Source organism: Grus americana, chromosome 3 (genome assembly GCF_028858705.1).
Source record: "Grus americana isolate bGruAme1 chromosome 3, bGruAme1.mat, whole genome shotgun sequence".
Lineage (NCBI taxonomy): Eukaryota > Metazoa > Chordata > Aves > Gruiformes > Gruidae > Grus > Grus americana.
Genome location: NC_072854.1, coordinates 106,745,885 through 106,769,243, shown reverse-complemented (window position 1 = coordinate 106,769,243; position 23,359 = coordinate 106,745,885). Strand labels below are relative to the sequence as shown.

Below are 23,359 nucleotides of genomic sequence, written 5' to 3'. Positions count from 1 at the left end.
CGTTTAAGTAACTTCTTTTCACGTGTGCGTGTTTTGTTTTGGTTTTCTCTATTAGAAAGAGAAAAGGAGAAGAGGTAGATGGAAATGTGACTGCGAAAAAGAAACAGAAAAAAGAAAAAGAGAAAGAATCAAAGCAGGAAAAACAGCTGAAGGTGAGTTTTTAGCTGATCACACCCTAAAAACTGCTTTGTTAGAAGAGTGCAGTGCCAGGCTCTACCTGAAGAGCACCTGGAGAGGGGCTGCGCCTCCTGCCCAGCCAAAGCAGTTGCGACACAGCTGGTCCTCACATCCTGGCGCAGGAGGTGCCCCGTCACTAAGGCTTCGCTGAAGGCAATCTGCCCTGCTGCTTTCCCCTGAAAGATGGGAAAGAAATTCTCTAGGACTTGTGCTTATTGGATTTAAATAGATGAGAATAAATGCCACATCTCTCAGGGAGGCTGGTTCTGTGGTCCTTCTTGTATCGTCTGGTTGTGGCAGCTGAAGCTCTTGAGTCCAAGCACTGTTGCAGAAGAGCTTTGAAACCAATAAATAGCTCATTGTAAAAATTAAACAGAGATAAAGTGCGGAACTAGATTAATGAGAAATCATATCTCTTTCACCCTCTGGGGAGCTGTGTTCGGTTCTTGGGTACAAAGTGTGATAGATCACAGCTCTACCTTTCGCTTTCTAGAATATTGTGGGAAGAATTCCCAGCAGAGCATCAGGAATTTTGTATTTATTGAAAGTTCGGCATAGGTACTTTCCAAAAAAAAAAAACCCTGCTTTTGCTGCAATTGAAGTCTTAATGGAGCTGTTGAAAAATGGTGTGTCTGCCTTTGAACAAAAGTTTTCTTTTTTGTTCTGTGGCAATGCCTTAATTATTGACAAAACTTAGCTGAGACGTTATCAAGGTTTTGCTGCTGCAATGCAGATGTTTAGGACAGATCAAGGCAATTTGTGGATCAGGGTTAACTTTGGGTTCGTTAATCTTTTTTTAACAGTATTTCATCAAGCATGATCATTAACACTGAAAATTAAACCATTTAACACAGTCAACCAGTTCTTCCAGTGTAGACTGCATATTTATCTGTAACCAGTGAATAATGTTCAGAAACAATCTGAGATACTTTAAGAAGCTTCTTTGCTGTCCAACCCTTTCACCTTTTGTAGAAAGGCCCAAAAAGAATGCACAGGCTCCTCTGCACTGCTGCGGGTGACTGATCTGGTAGAAATTTCTCTTATGCTTAGGTGGCTTAAAAGAAGAACAGTGCCAATCAGCATTTATGATTTTTGTTTTAATGCAAGGCTCAAACGCAGCCACGTCCCCACCGTTGTCAGTGTCAACTAGTTAGGTGATACTTGCAAAGGCTGTTGAGAGCTTGCTAAGGGCAGAAGTGTGATAGAAACATGGGTTCCACTCTACCTAAAAGTTATCCGTCTTGTTAGTATCTCTCGTACCTTCTTGTGTGGGATAGTGCTGTAAAGGTTACTCTGTGGCCTTTCTTCACATATACATGATGGAGAAGCCTTGGTTTATACAGAATCCCATAGGGATGTCCTTCCACGTGTAATCTTGAGAAGAGAGAGTATTTGCTGAAGCTGCAATGTGCTCGTGTATGCATACTGGAATCTGAAGTACGTGGTTTTAAAGACCTGTTCTAGGTTTTTGGTTAAAATGTGTGACTCTCCGTTTTGGTAAACTACTGGTTCTTGGTGCTCTTCATCTCACAGTCTGCATTTAAGATGCCGTGGGCTTGCTAAATAAAACCTTGTCCACATAGTGCAGTTTCAGGGGTGTTCTTGGAAAGCAATTGATTGCAAGTAGCTAAGCTGCTGGGTTTTGTCAACAGGAGCAGACAGAGCTGATCTGGGGCATCAAGGATGAGCTGAGGAAGGTCTGCTCCACTAACGACCTGAAAGAGCTGCTGATTGCCAACAAGCAGGAAGTTCCTTCAGGGGAGAATGCCGTGAGTTGGTCTGTAGTTGCTTTGCATGTGCGCTGGGTCTTTGAATCGGTGAAGCCAACCTGAACCAATATTGCTGCAAGGTCCACAAGTCTGAAGCATGTTCCTAACATAATGCTTCAGAAAGAAATTCCGTGCAAAGCCCAGGCCTTTTGTCCCAGGACTCTGATGATATTGCTGTTAGGCTTGGTTGCAAAGGGCTGTGTGGTGATGTGCGACGCTGAGTTCAGCGCCTTAGTCTCAGTGATGTGCCTTTATTCTATGTTCAGACTGGTCCCTGTTTGTTCTGTTGCCAGCTCTTCAAGAACGGGTTAGTTACAGCGCTTCACGTTGCCTCCCTCAACTGTCACCTTGCGCAAGAAGAAGCAAAAACTGCACAGATTCTTTCCTAGTATCTTTTCTAAAACCAGTCACTTTTCAGTCTGTGTAACTTCTGAAAGTCTTCTCTCTTTCGGAGCTGCACATTGCTTTAAGTATTTGTATTTATTAAGACTCTTTGTAAGGAGTGTGGGCTGGGATGCGGGAAGTGTCTAGACTCCAAATGGCCAAGAAGTACTGTCTAGGCAGGAAAACTGGGATTTCTCTGAGCCTGCCTTCCCACCTACCTACTCACCTGCTCAGATGCAGTAGCTCGTCTCCTCCTTGGCTGTGCCGGCACTGCTGCCAGTCAGGTGCTGTGCGGTAGGTATGCTCTCCTGAATGCCGAATCCGAATAGGAGAGACTGTGAACTGTGGGTGTGAGCAGGTACGATGTGACCAGGGAAACATCATGTCATGTCTTTAAGGCATCGTAAATCAATCGGTGCTGGTAAGAGTCTAGGTTTATGTGCAGTGTATGCATGGCAAGCTCTGGAAACGTCTACGTCTGCGTGCCAGCAGCCAGACAGCTATTTTCTCGTGCGTCCCAGTGTAATGTAAGTGCATGGACTTCCAGCCTCTTTCTGCCATGACCTGTTTTGTATTCTTTGTTGCTTTAGATTTTGGACCGAGTAGCAGATGGGATGGCATTTGGAGCTCTGCTTCCCTGCGAGGAGTGTAAGGGGCAGTTTGTGTTCAAGAGTGACGCATATTACTGTTCAGGGGATATTACTGCCTGGACTAAGTGCGTTGCTAAAACGCAGACTCCCAACAGGAAAGACTGGGTAATCCCCAAGGTGGGTGTTTACTGCAAATTTGATGATCTCAAGCACATTTTTTAACTGATGTTACCTCTTGTAAGGAGATTGGATAAGCAGCAGTTTGTGTTGGATGCCAGAGAGCAGAGCGTGCTGCAGTGCTGAGCAGCTGTGACAGTGGGGAAGTCTGTCACAGCTATGTCCCTCCAAGGATAGGCAGCTAATGTATAACTAAATCATATTTTTTCCAGTAACACCAAATTGAGAGAGATGTTGCTGATTTGATTTGATACCCATCGTTTACCCTCTTCTAGCTTTGTTTTCCCAGTCAGTAAAGTGGGTATTTGCCTTACCTTAGCATGAATGTCTCAGAAATCCTTTCCAAGACCTGCAGTAAATGCCAACATCTGGCCAGTCTTTAAATCTTAGAATAGCATTTGTTGGTTTTGAACTCTGCTTATGCTTCCATCCCACAGGAGTTTCGGGAAATTCCCTACCTGAAGAAATTTAAGTGTAAGAAGCAGGACAGGGTATTCCCTCCAGATGCTGCGGCTGTGAACTCTGCGCCTCCTCCCTCCGCATCTGCTCCTTTGACAGAGACCGCGTCTGCGCCTAAGGGTAAGCGGCGGGCTGGGCATGAGTCGGTGGGGTTCAGGATGGTGCGTGATGCCATTCCCAGCCAGGCAAACGTGCCACCCTGAACAGGCATGCTGTTCTCCTGCCTCCAAGCAGGCAGGGCTCTCCTGGTAGAAAAACCAGCATAGCAGAGTCTCATGTGCTTATCTTCCTAGCACAGCTCGACCCTGATGTGGTGGGTTGCCTGGGGACGTGGGCTCGAGATTCCAGTTGTTTTCTATCTGTTTGGAGTGTTTGTTGATGGTGAGGAAATGTGTTTGCAATGAATCAGAAACTTAAAGGCCGATGTTGCAAAATGTGTCCCAAGGGAGACCTGCTGTGAAATCACAGAATTGTTTGGGTTGGACGGGACCTTAAAGACCATCCAGTTCCAACCCCCCTGCTGTGGGCAGGAACACCCTCCACTAGACCACGTTGCGCAAAGCCCCATCCAACCTGGCCTTGAACACTTCCAGGGATGGACCCTCACAACCTCTCTGGGCAACCTGTTCCAGTGCCTCATGACCCTCATAGTGAAGAATTTCTTCCTAATATCTAACCTAAATCGACCCTCCTTCAGCTTAAGGCTTGTCCTATCACTACTTGCCCTTGTAAACAGTCCCTCTCCAGCTTTCCTGTAGGCCCCTTTAGGTACAGGAAGGCTGCTGTGAGATCTCCCCAGAGCCTTCTCTTCTCCAGGCTGAGCAACCCCAACTCTCTCAGCCTGTCCTCATAGGAGAGGTGCTCCAGCCCTCTGATCATTTTTGTGGCCCTCCTCTGGACTCGCTCCAACAAGTCCATGACTTTCTTGTACTGGGGCCCCCAGAGCTGGACGCAGTACTCCAGGTGGGGTCTCACGAGAGCAGAGTAGAAGGGCAGAATCACCTCCCTGGACCTGCTGACCATGCTTCTTTTGATGCAGCCCAGGACACGGTTGGCTTTCTGAGCTGCAAGTGCGCACTGCTGGCTCATGTTGAGCTTCTCATCAGCCAACACCGCCAAGTCCTTCTCCTCAGGGCTGCTCTCAATCCATTCTCTGCCAAGCCTGTAGTTGTGCTTGGGATTTGCCCGACCCATGCCTTCTTGCCTGGTTTCTTGGGGAATATTCAGGGACTCCCATAATGCCAGATATTCCACGTCATGTTAGGTGTTAAGGGCAAGAGGGTTTTTTTGTTTTTTAAATCCTCCATTGGGATTTGGCTTTACCAATTGCTGACTCCTATTATGCAAAATAGATATGCTGTCTCCAGCCCACAAACTGGCAAAGGGTTGGACTCCAGAAATTCTCTGTAGGCTGTTGGAATGAATTGCATGCTTTGGTGATATAGCCTGTCCACTAAGAGCTATGCTGACTTCTTTCTTATTCAGCCTTTTTAGCCCTGGCCATAGTTTTGGGAGCAGAGGATTATTGTTACTTGGTGAAAAGGGTGGGAGTAATTCTGCACAGCTAATTTTAGCCAGATGGTGTTATTTTAGCAATGAAGACAAAGTAACCCAGGTCTTGGTTCTGATTGGCAAGTTGATTCCAGCCCTAGTGTGCCCGAAAGTAAACTCAAAACTTTGACCAGAATTAGAGCCAGGTTACTTTGCTAGCAACCTAACTAGTCTGAGTTGGGGGGAGAAGAGGAGAAGCCCTCAGCTTCAGCATTTATCTTCAGCCGCGCAGATATGCTCTTAAACACTTGTTGTGTCCTGGACCCACCTGCATTGTTAACATGGTGATTTGATGGAGCCACAGGTGGTTACCGGTTTGCTCCTGACTTAGGGGTTTGCATGATACAACCACCTTGTACTGTCTATAATGTCAAGACTCAAATGTACTGTAGTGTAGGAACACTGTTGCTTGAGAGACAATTCCCTTTCTCCAGCCCCTCAAAAATGGATTTTCTTTTGAAGAGGCAGGAGCTTTCATGTTACGGGGAGTTTCTCCCATCTGTCCAGGCATCAAAAGAAGAGGGAAGCAGAGCACAGTCTCTAGTAGCAGACTGATTTTTTTAATTTTTTTTTTCATTAAACAAAAAAAAGGCAGGCAATTAATGTGCCTACATATCTATCTTCCCTGGCTTCCGTCCCTTCTGTTTGTTGGCAGGTGCTGAGCTTTGTTGCCTTTCCTAGGTGAAGGGGAGCTTCCTCCCACTTGCTTAGTGCAGGTCTGAGCTGCTTGGACCCTTATCTCCCTGCCAGCTGGGCTGACTGCACCAAGTGTGGGGGATGCTGTCCCTTTGTACTTGTTATTTCTCCGGGGGGGCTCTGTGCCTGTTGCTAACGTGCTGTGTTATTTCTAAACCCTTAGACAAACCACTGACCAACATGAAGATCCTGGTTCTTGGAAAGCTGTCGAAGACCAAGGAGGAGGTGAAGAGCATTGTGGAGGACCTGGGAGGAAAGATGACGACAACAGCTAACAAGGCCACCCTGTGCATCAGCACACAGAGTGGGTAGCCATGCCTTGGTTACTGGTAGCACTGGTAACAGAGCTGAGTGGATTACAGAGAACACATGTCCTCGGAGCTGTCTGGGGATCAGTGTTTGGATTAGGGGGAGTGTTTTGTGTGTGCACGTGGCCTTAGTGCGCTTGGAAAAGTAAAGACAGATGTGTGCTGTTTGAGTTTTACTTACCTAGCATGTTAACCCTGCAGGTTGTGCCGTGAGGCTCTGTTGGGTTTGCAGCAGCTGGAGCTCGAGTCTGTGTGCAGACTTTGAGCTGATGGGGATCTTGATCTCCAAAGAACATGGTGGAATTGTGTTTCCACAGTGTTACAGAGCCCTGAATCATGGCCAGAGGGAGGGGCTAACATCTGAAACCTCACTGATGCTTTTTTTTTCCCTCTGTTTCCCACCCTGCCTCTGCAGAGGATGTGGAGAAAATGAGCAAGAAGATGGAAGAAGTGAAGGAGGCCAAAGTCCGTGTGGTCTCAGAGGAGTTTCTTCAGGACGTGAAAACTTCCAGCAAGGACTTTCAGGAGCTTGTGTCTCTCCATGCGGTTTCACCTTGGGGTGCAGAGGTGAAAATGGAGCACGAGGAAATGGCTGTGGATGGGAAGTGCAGCAAGCCCTCAAGTATGAAGAGTGCTGGGAAGGTCAAAGAAGAACAAGGTGAAGAACACAACGTTTTTTTGAGACCTCAGGGCAAGACTAGCTTTGAGTAAACACGATGAAGCTGTCTCCTGAGCTGGCTCTTGTTTCCCCTAGTTTAGTCTTGCTTCAGAGATCTTCTGTGCTGTATGTTCCCAGGCTCCCCAATATCAGTCCGCTCTGTTCCTCATAACACATCAGCTTCTCTGCCAGTTTGGGTCAGTGTTGTAACTCCAAGGAGGAGCTGGGGCACCAAGATGTGACAGACGCTACTGTGACCCCCCAAAGGGTGTTAGCAATTGAGAAAATACTGAGGTCAAAGCAATGGGTCTTTGTTCTACTTGGTTTGGAACATAACTTTTTTTTTAATGGAGGAGGAAAAATATCCAACACCGCTGGCATTCCTCACCAATGCCATAGAGAGCTTGCATTGTTAATGCTGGACAGTAAACAAAACCTGTCTTCAGAACCTGTTCTTCTCCATGTCCTCCAAGCCTAGGTTTCTGTCATACGGTATGTTATTGCCAAACTATCTCACAGCAGTAGCATTTCCAGGGGACCCGAACACCCCCATGCCCTGTGAGGTCTTTAAATCCCACTTAAACACAACCACAAATGTGACTTTTAACTGCTGTGCAGGTGAAAAAAAATTATATGGCCCACCCCCTGGGGCCAGAAGGAAGGAGATAGATAGAATCTGGGGAGATCTTATTTTTCATTTAGTTGGCAGAGTGGGGGCTGTGAATTGGCTGCTAAAGCCAGGTAAAAAAAAAAAAGTCATTGAAGTCGTCATGCTCATAGACTGGGAATCTTGATTTGAAGTCTTAGGGTGGTAATTATGCAAATTGAGAATTTAAGTGTTGATTCAAGTCAGACTGTGTTGCCTGCTTAGGAAAAAAACCTAGCTCTCTTTTGCTGCAGGACCTAGCAAGTCTGAAAAGAAAATGAAGCTAACAGTTAAGGGTGGAGCGGCAGTAGATCCTGATTCTGGTGAGTGATAACAATGGCTGCACCGGTACCACACGTGTTCTTTATGATGCGTGATCACTTGCAAAATCTTTTTCTGTGAAAGGATAAGGGTTCCGTAAAAGGAACATGAATTTTTAAACCATTTTTTCTTGCTGTCAAAGGAAGGATATTGATTGACACCCAAAGCTGGAGATTCCAGGATTTTTCTAGTGCAACTTTCAGAAAGACCACTTCAACTAAGGTGTGTGCCTTGTTCACCTTCAGTCTGTCAGTGGGGTGAATAAAGGCCCAGGCAGTAGAGTCCATAGGTCTGGCATGAGCACCTCACCCCCAGGCTCTTCAGGGGGCAGCTGATGTTGCTCCCCAAACCTATGGTGCACGGACGTTCTGAGAATTCATACCGCATCCAAGGCCAGCCTTTGGTTTTTTCAGTCTGTTTGCTAACGTGACAACTGCAGAGCTGTATCCCTCTTGAGAATTCCTTCAGCCAGTCATGCAGTGTTAAATATTAAGTTTTAGATGGTCCTTTGTCAAAAGTTATAATTTTTTTCCTCCAGTTAGGAGTGATGTTCACTCTAGTGTATCTAGAGGTGCATGCTCACGCTTCATTGAGAAGAAAACATGCTTCAAGTAGTTTTGAATGAGCACATGGTCACTGTTTTTGTGGTATCTTTGTTAAGACTCACACTACTTGAGCACAAATGCAGGAAGGACACCTAAACCAGTAACCTTCTCTGTGTTCTAACTTGTTTCTTCTCTGTAGGTTTGGAGGATTCTGCTCATGTCTTTGAAAAAGGTGGAAAGATTTTCAGTGCAACTCTGGGCCTCGTAGATATTGTGAAAGGAACAAATTCCTATTATAAGCTGCAGCTGCTAGAGGATGACAGAGAGAACAGGTGAGTTTAGTTTTCCCTGGAAATACTTTTGTTTATTTTTTTCCAATAAATATCGGATTTTTGGCATCTACAAAAGCAAAGTATGAGTAAAATGTCTTTGTGAGGAGACAGGGAAACAAACAACCCCCACCACCCTAAAAAACTCCCCCAAACCACCAAAAAACTACAAAACAACCAAACAACAAACCACCCATGGAGAGATCTCCACTCTGCATGGAGACATTTCATTGTGGTGTTGACAAAACCTAAGTTGGGAGGTAAGTTTGGGGAACCACACCTGGTAGCGTTCATTCCTGCATCCTGGGCTGAGCAAGGCACGTACGTTTGGTGTCTTTAGGAGTGGGTTAATTGGCTAACAGGAAGGCCACAGTGCTCTGTGACTGATGGCTGACCTCAAAAATACAGAAGCAGAATTTGGTGGAGGTTCCTCTGTTCTAAGATCAAGACCCTACATGTACAGTCAGCGATGTTGGGAATCTTTCCCATGTTCTCCAACTTACTCTTCTAATTGCAGAGCTGTAACCTTGGGAAACAAAATCAGATTCTGTCTATTCTACCACAATGTAGTTCTGCATTGTGTGCCCTGAGGCTTAGCAAAATGCGCTGAAAAGGTCAGGGTGTGATCATGTGTTTAGCTTTCCAGTCTCATCAGACGCTTGCAGAGCTGTCCAGTGGTTGTATTACTGAATAGAAAAAGAAATAGGGAGGATTCTTTAAAATGAAACTGCTCCCCCCCGCCAAGCATGTAAGGGACGCACAGAAATCCAGAGGAGCTAATGGCTGTCAGCAAGGACCCTGGCTCAGCTCTGGATTTATTGCACTTCACCGTGTTCATAATAAGCTTTTGTTGGTGGGTGGTGTATGTGGGGTTTGTATCTGGATCTGTGATTCAGTACACGGAGAGATCTCAGCGCCTGCGTTTCGTGCCTGACATGTTGGAAAGTTGATTGATTGCATCCCTGTAAATACTACGGAAGCTCACCCAGGGTGGTGCCAGTAATAGAAACAAATACTTGAGTTACTTCTGGTTCCCCTAAAAATCTGAACTCTAGGACTTGAGGCTTAGATGCATTGTGTTTTGTTTTTCAAATATATGACCCAAATAGCCTGAAAACGTGTATTTATGAAACAATAGGACTGAAGAGATATTAGCCTCTCTCTTCCTGCTGTGCACACGTTTATCCTCGGGGCCGTAGGTCTGGTGTGTTAACACTGGGCATTTTTTCACACCAGTTCTTGGACACACTCTCTGTGGTGGCTCTTCTGTTGCTCTCCTGCAGTCACTGATAGAGAATGTCTTCCATAAAATTAATGGTATGCAAATGGCTGATCACACGCAGTCGTGTGGTTGTTGCAGGGACAGTTTCATTTGGACTTGAGATCTAGAGCCAGAGTATCTTATGTCCGTTCTTTTTCTCACGTTTCGCTTCTCTAGATACTGGGTGTTCAGATCTTGGGGTCGTGTGGGCACTGTAATCGGGAGTAACAAGCTGGAGCAGATGCCATCAAAAGAAGATGCTGTTGAACACTTCCTGAATTTGTATGAAGAGAAAACTGGCAATTCTTGGCATTCAAAGAACTTCACTAAATATCCCAAAAAATTCTACCCGCTGGAAATAGATTATGGACAGGTAACTCTGAAATGTTCCTGCACCAGGTGGAGCATCGCTCAGCTGCTTTCCTCTAGCTGTTCTGTTCAGCGCTCACTGTTGGATGACTTACATACACTTAAACCTGAGGAATGAAGTGCAGGTGCAACTATTGCATCTTCTCTGTGCTACAGAAAGAGAGCTGTAGATCAATGAGTGTCATACATTAAAATAGATGTGTTGAGGAAACTAAGTAGTTTCCTCATTGTCAAGTCTGAAGTCCCTTTAGTGCTCGTTCCTGTCTGCTCTGTAATTCTAAGGATGTTAATTTGACCTTAATTCAGCAGTCATTTCACATGCTTCCTGTCTGAAAATACCATTTTATTTAAAATAGATACTTCTCATCTGTCCTCTGCATCTAAAATCCTCCCAAATGGTGAAGCAACTCCTATGCAGTATTCTTGCTTAGTGCACATATTGAGCCGGCTGAGAAAGAGAAGTTACTCATTGCCAGGAAGATTCGGCCCAGTGGGGGGGTTGTGTGTTTATTTAAAAGCATACCCATAACTTAAACTATTTTCAGATGAAATAGTCGAATGCTGTTAATAGCTATAAAGATACCGGAGAACTTATTTTCAGGCGGTCGCATTTTTCTGTGGCCAAATTACCGGATGTCATCCTTCAGTGAGAAGTACTCAATGCTTAACTTTATTTCTGGAAATTTGAATATTGCAGTGGCAAAGTGTCTGTTACGCTGCAATGCACAGCGATATGCTGAAGCATCTGGCAGACACTTTATTGGTGCAACACTCTATCCATGAAAGCATCTAGATGGTATTATGGCTAATTGATGATTCCTGTACTCATCTATGACAGGTTTCATTACAAAAACTTAGTGAAACTAGTTATTACATCTCTATTTTGTCATTAAAGCAACAAAGTAAACAGTTGTTTTTTCATATCAAGGTCTCTATGCAGCAGAAAGCTTGCAGAAAAAGTAATTAATACTGTTGCTTGAGGTGAAGCAGAGATGTGCAGACTTCTTGTTCCCTTAATTCTACTTATATTTTACAGTGCCACCTCTTGAAATAATGTCTGCCAAATTACTGAATAGGTGGATTTTTAAACCCTCTTTGTTCCAAAATGTCAGAGCAATGTCCCACGCTCCCCATGAACTTCAGGCTAGTCATAGTATGCATACACTAAATTGGTTTTGAGTTGTTACCATGGCAGCCAGCCTGTTACTTTTATCCTTTGTGATTTTGCTAATTCTGATACTATTTTTACCTCCCAGGATGAAGAAGCTGTCAGGAAACTGACAGTGGGTGCCGGGACTAAGTCAAAACTTGCGAAGCCAATCCAAGATCTCATTAAGATGATCTTTGATGTGGAGAGCATGAAGAAAGCAATGGTGGAATTTGAGGTGACCACACACATTCATGTTTCTCATTTCTAATCCTCCTTTCTCTCTTTACATCATACTTATATGGCCAGAAGCAAGTTCTTTGCAATCCAGGGTGCATCCTACTTTCCAGAAGTCATTCTGAGTTTTAGATCAGCCTTAAAATAAGGGCAAGAGTCTGACCAGACTTTGCCAAGCATCGACAGTAGTACCTTAGTTAATGATGCCTGCAGTTTCTAAATCATGGGTGCGTTCTCTGTTCTTCAGTGGGGAATGTCTGTATCAGCATCTTCAACTTAACAAGCCAATGAGAAACTCATCTGTGGGTCCTGGGATCAGTAATCATTCTCCAATTTTTTTCCAGTGACATGTGCATCATGACCACCGTTCACTCAATGCTCTTAAAATATTAATGCAGACAGCCAGTTTGCTGGTGATGTGAGGCAGGAGGCACTTTTTTGAGTGGTGGACCACATTTGGGGGGGGGGGGGGCGGGCAGCACTAACACTAATTTAGGTAGCAAATCAGCATGCAGCTCAGACTTGAGAAATGCTGCCAGTTAGTACATGCACTAATGAAATGCCTTGACAGAGTCCAGTTCCTCTTCTGAACAGGGCCAAACTTGAGATTTTTTTTGTGTCGTATTTCTCATGTGTTCTAATGATACCCTATTTTCATCCATTTTTCTTTCCTCCGTGCTTCTTGATCCATGCTTCTAACAAGCTTTCAGAGAGCGGTCTGGCAGTATCATCTCTCTCTTCTTTCCTAGAAACAGTTTTACTGGTGTTCCTGCAGTTTGTTTTTAATGCAGCCATTCAGACTGGGTTAATTCTAAAGAACAAATTTCAGTTTTCTTCAGCCAGCTTAGTTATCCTTCATCTTTAAGCAGCTGTTGTTTGCTCTCTGTATCAGTATTTCGTCTATCTACTTTTCAGAACAGGCTTTGCACCGTTTCACACAGCTTATCTGAAAGCTTTCAGATGGGTTGCCCAACATTTTGTAGTACCTTGGGTTAATTGTGTGCTCCTGTATCTTCAGTGGTTCTTTACATCAAAGTCTTCTAAAATATTATTAATTCTTTCTAACTGGAACTGGTCATCATCTGATGTCTTCTGGTTTTGTAGAACTTTGTTGAAACTATGTTAATTCACACCAGCTGCAGATCTATAGGAGACCTGGGAGTCCAGATGGGCCTGTCTTCCTATTAGATTTATCTTCCTGTACTGTTGCTGCGAACAGCTGTTTTCTGTTAGAGGAAATAATGTTTCTCCTAGTTAGAGATTTCTGTGTATCCTCTGAAAACGGCTGCTTAGTTCCTTTTAATCGGCCTGATCTCAAGCATTTCATTCCATCCAGGCGCTCTCGCTCTGCCAAAATTGCAACAAATTCTTAGTTTTTCCATTACATAACAGTAGATTTATCTGATGTATTTCTCTTCCTGCTTCTAATTTAGCTTTCAAGAGTTTTACCTCACCAAGCATACAGGGGTTTATTACAATTATCTATGTCATGGTCTTACATGAAAAGGCTAGTTAGAGGGCTGAGCCCACTTAGTGCCATGTCCTCTCTTGCCTGGGTGGAAGACAAATATCTCCCGTGCCTCTCATGACAACCTTGGTGCACACATCTGTGATGTGGAGCTAATTCTTCACCTTATCCTCGGTGCATCTGGCAGTAATTAATTGCAGTGCTGTTTTAGACCCAGCCCCTTGGCTGCTGTGCTCTTTTGATGTGTCTAATGATAAAGCTTTGGATGTAGTTTCTCTTTAGATCAGAGGCTGGTTCCGCAAGGCTTTGTTCCCCTCCCTTAAGTCATACAAGACACAAACTCCGGCCCTTTGAATGTTTGTGGGCTCTGTAGATGTACTCCTAAATCACATTATTGGGGCATGTTTTAGTTTACAGGTGTTATTGTTTATGTGTTAGTGCTTATATGTGTTAGTTTATAGGTTTATATAACTAATAGTTAGCATAGGTGTCTGCAGCTACTCTGCACATCCAAGTTAAATGGCCCGGTTTACTTTTACGTGTCCTTCATGATTTTTTGAGCTAGTAATTAGATAATATGGATGGATGGTACTCAGTGAGAAAGTATTGGCCCCAGAAGCTTGGGAGTTACAAATCTAGTGCAAGTTGTGTTTCATTTGGTTATTAATCTTGGCTTTGTGCCTCTCGTGTCCCCAAGACTCGATCAGATTTGAAGCCTGTCTTCTCTCCTGTGGTCCATCTTGGCTTTTTTTAGTATCTGGCTTTATGTATGCTTAGCTGCAGCTAAAGGTGAAAGTTCTCCTAAGCCCGGTACGGGGTGGAAATCTCCATGCGAAATCACTTCAGGGCTTTCACACCAGTCTCTGTAGCTTGGAAGAGCCTTCCAAGTTCAGCTTGCAGAGATTTGCATACAGCTGGTTTCCTAGCTCCATAGTGAATAAATAATGTGGAACTTATCCAGACAGTGTGTGATGTACATGGTTTCATAGCATCTTCTGTCCTTGAACTGAATCTTAAACCCATCAAGTAAAAGCTGGTTTGACCTGCAGGGTGTACGATGAGTACTGTCAGGAGTCCAGAGTGTATATGTGTGATCTTTGTAAAAAACTTTGTTGGACTTGACTTTTGTCAGAACATTTTTGCATTCAGATGGTACTTAACTATGCAAAGGTTTAATGCAAATCCAAAACTCTCCCAAGGCCCATCAATACACAAGCAAAAGCAATATATAAATTAAATGAGTGGATAAGTGCAGGCAACCAAGACATCGCTTTTGACTTAGTTGCTTTTTTTTTTGTTCGTTTTTCATTAATGAATATGAAGAATCTTACGTTATTGTGTTTGACTCTTGATAATTGTAGGGGAAAATTGGAAGGGGGTCTAGGTTGTACCCAGAGACACAGATGACCTTATAAACAAGAATTAATTCATTCAGTTTCCTGCTTTGCCAGCCTGAAGTGATTGAGGGATGCATATGATACCAGACGCTTAGCACCCTATTTTTGTGTTGCCCTAGCACGCGTGCTTAGTTTCCTATTGCAGTATTCCTTTGTTTATAGGACATCATCTCAGTAGCGTGCACTGTCCTTCTGACATTATTCCTCAGAGATTAATCCACAGAGATTAATATCAAGTCTGAAATGTTTCCATTCTTTGTGTGGCCAGTCCTACCAGAATGGAGAGATTTGTTCCCTAGAAACCAGGGAGGGAATGCTGCGATGGCTTCAATGTAGTGAAATCCTATTTTAATGCTTTAAATCTTCATCAGATTGACCTGCAGAAGATGCCATTGGGAAAACTGAGCAAGCGGCAGATCCAGAGCGCATACTCCATCCTTAACGAGGTTCAGCAGGTGAGCATGAAAGAGATGTTAGAGCAAGAGGGGAATTCAGAAGTTGTTTTGGGCTTGGAGTGGGGTTAATGCTGAGCTGTGTGTATAAAGATCTGTGCTTTCTTTCGTTGGAGAAGAGGATGTGCCTTCCACCGGTAACCGGTTAGTTCTCTTCACTGTTGTACCAGTTTGGGCAGTAATTTTGTCTTTCGCATTCCTGTAGCACAAACTTCAGACTGAGCCAGACATAAATGGCAGTTGAGCAAATGAAGCCGGTGTCTTGATCTAGTACCAGCTGGTGTTTCCACCCCAGAGGAGTCTGAGGATGAGAATAAAGGTTAAGTTGACACAGGAAGGTGTCTGTCTTGATGACATACTGTATTTACACATCATGATCTGCACCATTCCAAGAATCACTAGATGGTATTGCCTGAACAGCTTGCAAAAGTGTACCAGCATACCCCAATTTTTGTCATGGGCCCCCTGGCAAAGCATAGATACGGGAAGTTTTACTTCAGTTGTTAGAGCAGACCAGAACCTTTCCAAGGACATGTGCCCTTTCCATATCCAGAAGCCTTTATTTTGCCTTCCAGAAACATAATCTCCACTGGATTTTTCTTGTACCAGAAATTCTATGTGTTTCTGTGCAAGTACTGTGACTTACTACAAGCAAAACAATTAAATAGAATTGCCCTTTTAGTGAGAGTTACAGCATTAACAGTATTTGTATTGCTGCTTCTGCGTATTAGTCCTCAAGTATCTTGTGTGTGTCTATTGCTATGGAAACTTAATCTTACTCAGTAATTTTCTTTGGTATTTCTTGTCTTGTCTAGGCAGTTTCAGACAGTGGTTCAGAATCCCAGATCTTGGACCTCTCCAACCGCTTCTATACTCTGATTCCTCATGACTTTGGGATGAAGAAACCACCTCTCCTAAATAACTTGGAATATATTCAGGTATTGATGGGAAACAATGTGTTGTTTGCAGGCAACAGGTCTGATATCAAGCATCTAACACAGAGAATTTGTGAGATTTTAAGACTCACTTTGACCTCGTGCTTCCGTGAGGTTAAGCTTGTTTTTCATCAGAATATCTTTTTGTTTGTTTATATGCATATACGTGTGTATACATATACAAGTAATTATATAAATAAAGTATTATAAGATACATCAATAGACTGTAATATATAACGTGTGTGTGTGTGTATTTTAATATATTTAAGTATATATTTTTTTTAAAAAGGCAGTGTTGTTGTGTTCTTAAATGGCAGCGTGTGGCCAGTGATTCACATACACTTTTAGAATTTAGGGTATTGCAGAGTTATTTTGAGCCTGTCAGTGGCACAAGTAAATTAACCTCTTTAAATTCTTCAGGCTAAAGTGCAGATGTTGGACAACTTGCTTGATATCGAGGTTGCTTACAGCCTTCTCAGAGGTGGAAACGAAGATGGAGATAAAGACCCAATTGACATCAACTATGAAAAACTTCGAACTGATATTAAGGTAAAGGAAATAAAAGGAAATGAGTGACTGTCAATACAAGCTGATGTCTTGTTAGTTTGGAGTATAACAAATCACCTAAACTGTAAGTAGAGGGATGTATTGGCATGAGTTTGATGAAGGGCCACTGAGATGGTGGCATGTGTTGTACAAGGAGATGCTGAGAGAGCTGGGGCTTTTTAACATGGGGAAAAGAAGGCTCAGGGGATCTCTTATCAATGTTTGTAAATATGTAATGGGAAAAGGGAGTAAAGAAGACAAGAGACAGACTCTTCTCGGTGGTTTCCGGTGACAAGAGGTAATGGGCACAAATTGAAATACAGGAAATTGTATGTAAACAAAAGAAAAAGCTTTTGTTGTTGATGGTGTTTGGTTTGGGGTTTTTTGTTTGTTTGTCTACTGTGAGTGCGGTCAAATGCTGGAAAAGGTTTCCGCCACCTCCCAGAGCGGCTGCGGAGGCTCCATTCTTGGACGTGTTGAAAGCCTGACAGGACTCCTGTCCTGACAGCCTGACAGCTTTGAGCAGGGGAGTTGGAAATCATCTCTATTTCCAGCGGTGCCTTCCCATGTCGGACATTCTCTGACTGTCTGCTGTCTATATACCTGTACATCTTCTCCAGCTGGAAATAAATTTCCACCTAAATGATAAAGGAGGCTTAAACTGGGGAGTTGCAAGCATATGGTGGATGTCACATTAGAAGAAGCCTGCTAGTTTGTATCCTAAAGGAACTTGTTTGCCTCTTTGCAGGTTGTTGACAAAGATTCAGAAGAAGCCAAGATTATTAAACAATATGTGAAAAATACTCATGCTGCTACTCACAACGCATATGATCTCAAAGTCGTGGATGTAAGCTGGGCAATACTGGGGTTTAAGTGTGAAGATGGACTCTTCTAAGTTGACTTACTTGTTCACAGTTCCTTTTATTTTTCAGTAGCTTATCTAGTTTCCTTTGTTGAAGAGATGGTTTGATAGACCGATTGCTATTTAATAGAAGAGCTAAAGTCTAGGTGGAGATGAGCCTAAGCTTACTGGAGTGTCTTTGGGGGTGTGTTTTCATTTTAATTTAATTGGCCTGAAAATGGTGGAGGAGTAATCATCTTCTAAAACTGAGCCTTACTTCATTGAACGGTTTTTCAGAAAACTATGGTCTCATGAAAATGCAGAAGGGAAGGAGGAGAAGGAATCAATAACAAGTACTGTGTGATCAATGCTACCTCTTTTTTGCTAGCATGACATAGCAAACTGCAAATACTAAAAACCACTCAGATCAATTTTCCTAGCAGATTAGTCTATATTCCAGACTGGATTATTTTATTTTTTTTTAATCTGATTAGTTGCATGAAGGTAATGGTTTATTTACTTGGTTGTTCTTTTTCTCCTATCTCTTTTTGAACTGAAGATCTTCAGGATTGAGCGTGAAGGAGAGAGTCAGCGTTACAAGCCATTTAAGCAGCTTCATAATCGCCAGCTGCTGTGGCATGGTTCCCGCACCACCAACTTCGCCGGTATCCTCTCACAGGGTCTCCGGATAGCTCCCCCTGAAGCTCCTGTGGTACGTTAAAAAGATAGAGCTTCTCTGGCTGCCTCTGTCCCTGTGCCCAGAGATGGCCACAGTAGGAGAAAACCTAAATCGGAGAATTTCTGTGTGGGGAGGGCTTGATGTTCTCTCTCAGCATGCAGGCAGCCATGTGCGTCCATCCAGAGTGGGTTGCTGACTGGTGTCCACAAGAGCTTGAGTTGCAACTTTGCTCCCCTGGGAGCCCAGCCAGGTGGATTCAATACGGCCTTTGTGTTACTGTCTCAATCTTCTTTTTTTTTTTTTTCTTTTTTCTCTTTTCTTTCTTCCTGCTTGCAGACCGGCTACATGTTTGGGAAGGGCATCTATTTTGCAGATATGGTATCCAAGAGTGCCAACTACTGTCACACATCTCAAACTGATCCCATAGGCTTAGTACTACTGGGAGAAGTTGCCCTTGGAAATATGTAAGTAACTTACAAAGAGTATTTGCTGAATGTGCTTAATATATCGTGGTAGAAAGTGATGCTAAACTTGCAAGCCTTTTCTTTAGTGTGAAGAAAGAGCACTTTGTATTTCTTTAGAAACAAGATTTCTTTTTTCTTAAAATGAGAGCTATTTGTTGGGGTAAAAAAAATCAGTGTTACAGGTCTAGAATCTTATACTAAATGTCAATATAATTAAAATTAGTAACTGAGATAAAGAAGGAAGGTGGTTGAGTTCCAGAAGAGTAGAATCTAAATTAACTTTATATTAACTTACTGTAAAGTGAAGCCTGAAAAAAAAATATATTTTTCACCAAGACAGTTTAAGATGAATGTAAAGTGCTTTTGTGTGTTCTTTGCGCTGTCCAGGTATGAGCTAAAGAATGCTTCTCACATAACAAAGTTGCCCAAGGGAAAACACAGTGTGAAAGGTAAGCATTAGCAGTTGTTATTGATGGCAGACTCACCTTGTGGCTCTCTGCTTAGCCAAGAGAACTATAGTCCTTTCATAGTTGTACTTCCTTTAGAGTTTGCATAACATTGCCTTTTAGTTGCATCTGTATGTGTGTATATGGTGTTTTGAGACGGGAGTTAGTACACTTGGAATGTTAAGACTGAAGTGAGTGTGTTGCCTGAAGTTCAGGAGGAAACTTCCATTTGATATTACACAAGAGAAAATGTAAGGTGCGTTCTCCAACTTCTTACTCGTTTTCATCATAACAATACTAAGTATTTTAGAAGAAAGATGAGAGGCTTGATAGATCAGAAGAATAATTGTTTAGCTTTCAAAGTGCCTTAGAAGCTTGGAGAGAAGGGAAAATCTAAGAATAAAAGTTCAGATGGAACAGCTGTTCTCATTACATTTCTATCTGCAAAAAGTATCAGTATATTGCACTGAAAAAGAAGATGAGAGAAAGGACTTCTCTAATTCAAGCAAAAGAAGTGGTGATCATGATTATCTTCTGTACTGAACGGTACTGTTCTCCACTCTCCCATCTCAGTAATGAGTGGCTTTTCTTAAGCTATTCATTTTGAGAGGCTTAAAAAAAATCAGTTGCCTAAAATAGAATCAAATGTGATTTAGCATCTTTTTCAATACAAACTACTTGCACTATTATGGACGTCAAATCAGATTTGTGTTGAAGAGTTTAAAGAGAATAAGAATTGGCTTGTTATACTTCTCTGAAAATGCTGCAATGTGTGTATTTTCATTGACGGCCCTAGGATATGAGAGCTATAAGTCTCGTCTGTTTTAGCTTTGATCATACAGATTAGACAATTAACAGCCAAGTCTAAAATTCTCACTTCTAATGTAGCAGAGTACAAGTACCATAAAGTATGGAGATGCTGAATTGAATAAACAGACTATATCCTTTGTGTTCTTTAAGATACTTTTGCACTTGGTCAGCATTTGAAAACATATGTGAAGTAGTACTTGGCTGGCTGAGAAATTTTCTTCATGTGCAAAGTCTGTGCTTGCCTTCTAGATTTGCAACTAATGGGTTTTTTTCCCTTTCTAGGCTTGGGCAAAACTGCACCTGATCCCACAGCCACTACCACCCTTGGTGGTGTAGAGGTTCCCTTAGGGAACGGGATCTCAACAGGAATTAATGATACCTGTCTTCTGTATAATGAGTATCCTTTGCTATTATGTTGGCTGCACGCTGTGTTTGTTGAGTGTTGCTGAGTTTAGCAGGACCTCGCTAATGTTGGTCAGAAGTTTTGGCACACTGTGTTTTGTTCCTTTTAGGTCTGCTTTGGAGTACTCACAGACAATTTAGAGTCTCTTCTCCAAGGGAGACGATTTTACAGTTGTCACATTTAAATTGTCATCCTGCAAAAAAAGGAACCAATACACGTAGCAAATAGCTGTTGCCCCAACAGGACTCAATACCTGAAGGCACTGGAGTGGCCAGGCGACACTGCCTAGTAGTGCTTTGCCCAGAGACATGCCAGGACACGGGGAGGGGAATGCAGCCTGTAGTTTCACATCACTCCAGTCTGGTTTCTTCCTCATGGTGCCGTGGCTGGGCAGCTTGGCCAGGAGGAGGTGGGGGAGCCAGCTCTGTGGCTTGATAGAGTCTCTCATCGCACAGCTGCTCTTGTGTTCCCCAGACCCTTTGCAAGTATTGAGGTAAACCTCAGACGCCCATCAGAGACATAGCCATTAAACCTCTTTCTAGGCAGAAGTGCCCCCAAATGAATGTGTGCTCAGCATTCACAAGAAGTCATAAGGGACGTCTAAGGTCCCAGATCAATCTCTTCACTGCCAGTGAAGCAAGTAACCCATTCATACCACCTCTGGGTTGTGTAGAAACTGTCTTCTCTCTTGGTAAGCCGTTTTCCTCTTACAAGTAGTCTTGGCAACAGAACTCATGGCAATACTGTTTTTATCTTGAGTTTTCTTAAATATAGCATCTGTCTCGGTCAGATGATAAAATATAATACAGTTAATAATAGCTAATTGAGGTAAAATGATGTGCGTTCATTTTGTTTAATGGGGATGCTTTTCACCTAAAATTGGGATCGGAGGTAAGTTTGAGGCCTAAAGCATTGAGAAACAAATGGGCAAGCTGGGATGGTCTTCTGAAAAAATAAAATGGTGCGGTCATAGAATGTGCAGGCACTGCCAACCATTGTAGAGATCTTCTCTGTGATTCCAGTTTGGATTTTTTAGTGGGAAATTAAGAGGACACGAATGACTTTGTGCTGGAAGGCAGCAACAGAGCTACGATTGTAATTGTAGATGCCAGGTCTGTAACTGCAGATCTCATCCAGGCTATATCACTCTGCTGTTTAGATAGCGAGAGAGATGTTGTGTGTTATGACTCTGGCTGACAAAAAATAATCTTCAAGAGCTACAGCCCGTATCTAAGTCAGTTCACCAGCCTGTCACTCAGGATTCCTGCTGCACCATCATTAATTCTCCGTATGACTGTTAGTTGATTGTTTCTAACTACTGTAAAAAATATTTTCAGCTTCAAAGAAAAGTAAAATTTAAAGATTCATGGCTTGAGCCGTTAGAACTGCTTAATCACGCAGGCATCTGCATGGTAACTTAAGTTCAAAGGTGAAGTTTGACTGTGTTTTGAGGTTTTTCTGTGTTATTAGTATCAACAACTGTAATTAGTCCTTAACATTCTTCCCAGATATATTGTGTATGATGTTGCTCAGGTAAATCTGAAGTACCTGCTGAAACTGAAATTCAACTATAAGACATCACTCTGGTGAACAGTATTTAGAAGCCCTGTTAGAGTTATACTGTAGTTACACTATAGCGTTGACTTCTGACATGCTTATGCATTGACTTCTCTTACCAAGATATCAAGAGCTAAACTGCAGAAGAGGTTACTAAATCCTATTTAGTACAACACTTAGTGAAAGTTTTATATAAATGTGTGGCAACACATGGACCTGAATTCTGATGAGAACGAGTACCTGGGTTTTGTTTTATACCACTTCTAATTTTGGGGCTTTCAAGTGTTTCTTTTAATTGACCAAACTGACGAAAAAAAAAAGTAAAATCAAGCTTGTGTTTTTAGCCAGAGCTGGGCAATAGCAGGAGAAGGAACTTGATGATCTTTCTGATATTTGCTCTGTTAAAGTTCCCTCTTGTTTAAGATACCCGTTTTCATTTGAATAAATGATAAATGTGCATTTATTTTGAGGTAAAAAATAAAAGCTAATTTCATACTAACAGCTTTATGTTTCAAAACTTCCAAATTGTTTTGGTTTTGAGTCATGATTTAAATGTATTTGGTAGAATGTTCTTAAACACGATATCTCTCTCTGAAGATCAGATGCCAAATATTGAAATCTGTAGTCACGTTTCAGGAAGTCATGGTGAAATGAAAATTTGGACTTTCCACTGAGACTTCATCTGTCAACAGTTGGTGTGGTAAACATGGAAAATGAACTTGTGGCTGTTTGAATTTAGTATTAGCCCCAATAAACCTCCTTTAAATATCTACCTTCAACGTGATGTAAGTTGGTTGTTGTAGACTCAAGTCCTAACAAAGCTGTAAATTGAGTTTGGGCTCAAGCTTCACTCATCGTGACCTGGAGTGAGGTCTATTGCCGTTCTGTGGGTAGTCTTGAAACATCAATAATTTCAATGTTTAGTGATGGTTGTTACTTCTCACTTTCAGTAAGTCAATGAGCAATATGGGAGTAGTTGACTATAGAGCAACATCAGTTCTTTCTCATCAAAAATTACTGATTTCCCTGAGCTATTAGGGCAAGTTGGCTAATCCTCAGGGACAGCTCTGCATTGGCAATGCATTCAGTATCTCCTCCACTATGACAGTTCCCTTCCCGAGGGACAGTTCAAGCTCATTCTGACGGTTGCAGCTTCAGTCTTTGGGTACCCACATGGAAACAGCAGATTCGTTTCTTAAAACATTGTCATGTCCCAGTACCTCTTGAAAAAGTAGTTTGAAGCCAAAGTGGTTGCTTACAGTGCAGCTGTTTCCAGGACCCCTGAAGAAGACGAAGGTGAGGAGTGGTAGATAGAAAACAAAGCTGCTGTCCGGGAGAGAGGCAAGCATGAAAGGACTGGGTAAGTCGTATGGCTTGAGTCGTATGTTTAACAGAAGAGAATTGACTGAGGTTGGTGCTAATAGATTTTGAGAGGAAATGAAAAGAGTGGCCCTTGTCTTCTGGTTCTTCAGTAGCTTAACCAGTGGCTAATCGTTGTTTTGCTTCCAAGAGAAACTTTCAGTCAGTCACTTAACTATAATCTTGTCAGTCTCTGAAAGAGAACACAAGAAGTGGCTCAGTTTTGTTGAGGTAATTTCCTCCCCCCCAAAAAACAGCTAACAGTTCATTTTGGGACCAGGAATTAAAGGTAGATGCTTTTGATGGTCCGTCTGTCACCTGTACCAGAGGTGGCTCAAAGTTCCCTTTTGCTCCAACCCAAGCAGCACAAGGAGTGCT

The 23,359-nt window shown here is 42.7% G+C and overlaps 1 protein-coding gene across 2 annotated transcripts in view; it reads left to right on the top strand.

Annotated features, from left to right (window-relative positions):
- The window catches only part of PARP1 (poly(ADP-ribose) polymerase 1), a 34,671-nt gene extending 12,270 nt beyond the window's left edge, over positions 1-22,401 (top strand). For both annotated transcript variants that reach the window (XM_054819816.1, XM_054819817.1), the window contains exons 5-23: positions 56-152; positions 1,830-1,946; positions 2,921-3,097; positions 3,535-3,676; positions 5,967-6,107; positions 6,527-6,769; positions 7,670-7,738; positions 8,481-8,613; positions 10,049-10,244; positions 11,497-11,625; positions 14,861-14,944; positions 15,757-15,879; positions 16,297-16,425; positions 17,171-17,269; positions 17,823-17,975; positions 18,279-18,406; positions 18,794-18,855; positions 19,945-20,059; positions 21,574-22,401. In XM_054819816.1, the coding sequence (XP_054675791.1) occupies positions 56-152; positions 1,830-1,946; positions 2,921-3,097; positions 3,535-3,676; positions 5,967-6,107; positions 6,527-6,769; positions 7,670-7,738; positions 8,481-8,613; positions 10,049-10,244; positions 11,497-11,625; positions 14,861-14,944; positions 15,757-15,879; positions 16,297-16,425; positions 17,171-17,269; positions 17,823-17,975; positions 18,279-18,406; positions 18,794-18,855; positions 19,945-20,059; positions 21,574-21,655 (2,419 nt within the window). In that variant the 3' untranslated portion in view covers positions 21,656-22,401. The remainder of the gene's footprint in view (positions 1-55; positions 153-1,829; positions 1,947-2,920; positions 3,098-3,534; positions 3,677-5,966; positions 6,108-6,526; positions 6,770-7,669; positions 7,739-8,480; positions 8,614-10,048; positions 10,245-11,496; positions 11,626-14,860; positions 14,945-15,756; positions 15,880-16,296; positions 16,426-17,170; positions 17,270-17,822; positions 17,976-18,278; positions 18,407-18,793; positions 18,856-19,944; positions 20,060-21,573) is intronic.
- Positions 22,402-23,359: the final 958 nt, after the last annotated feature.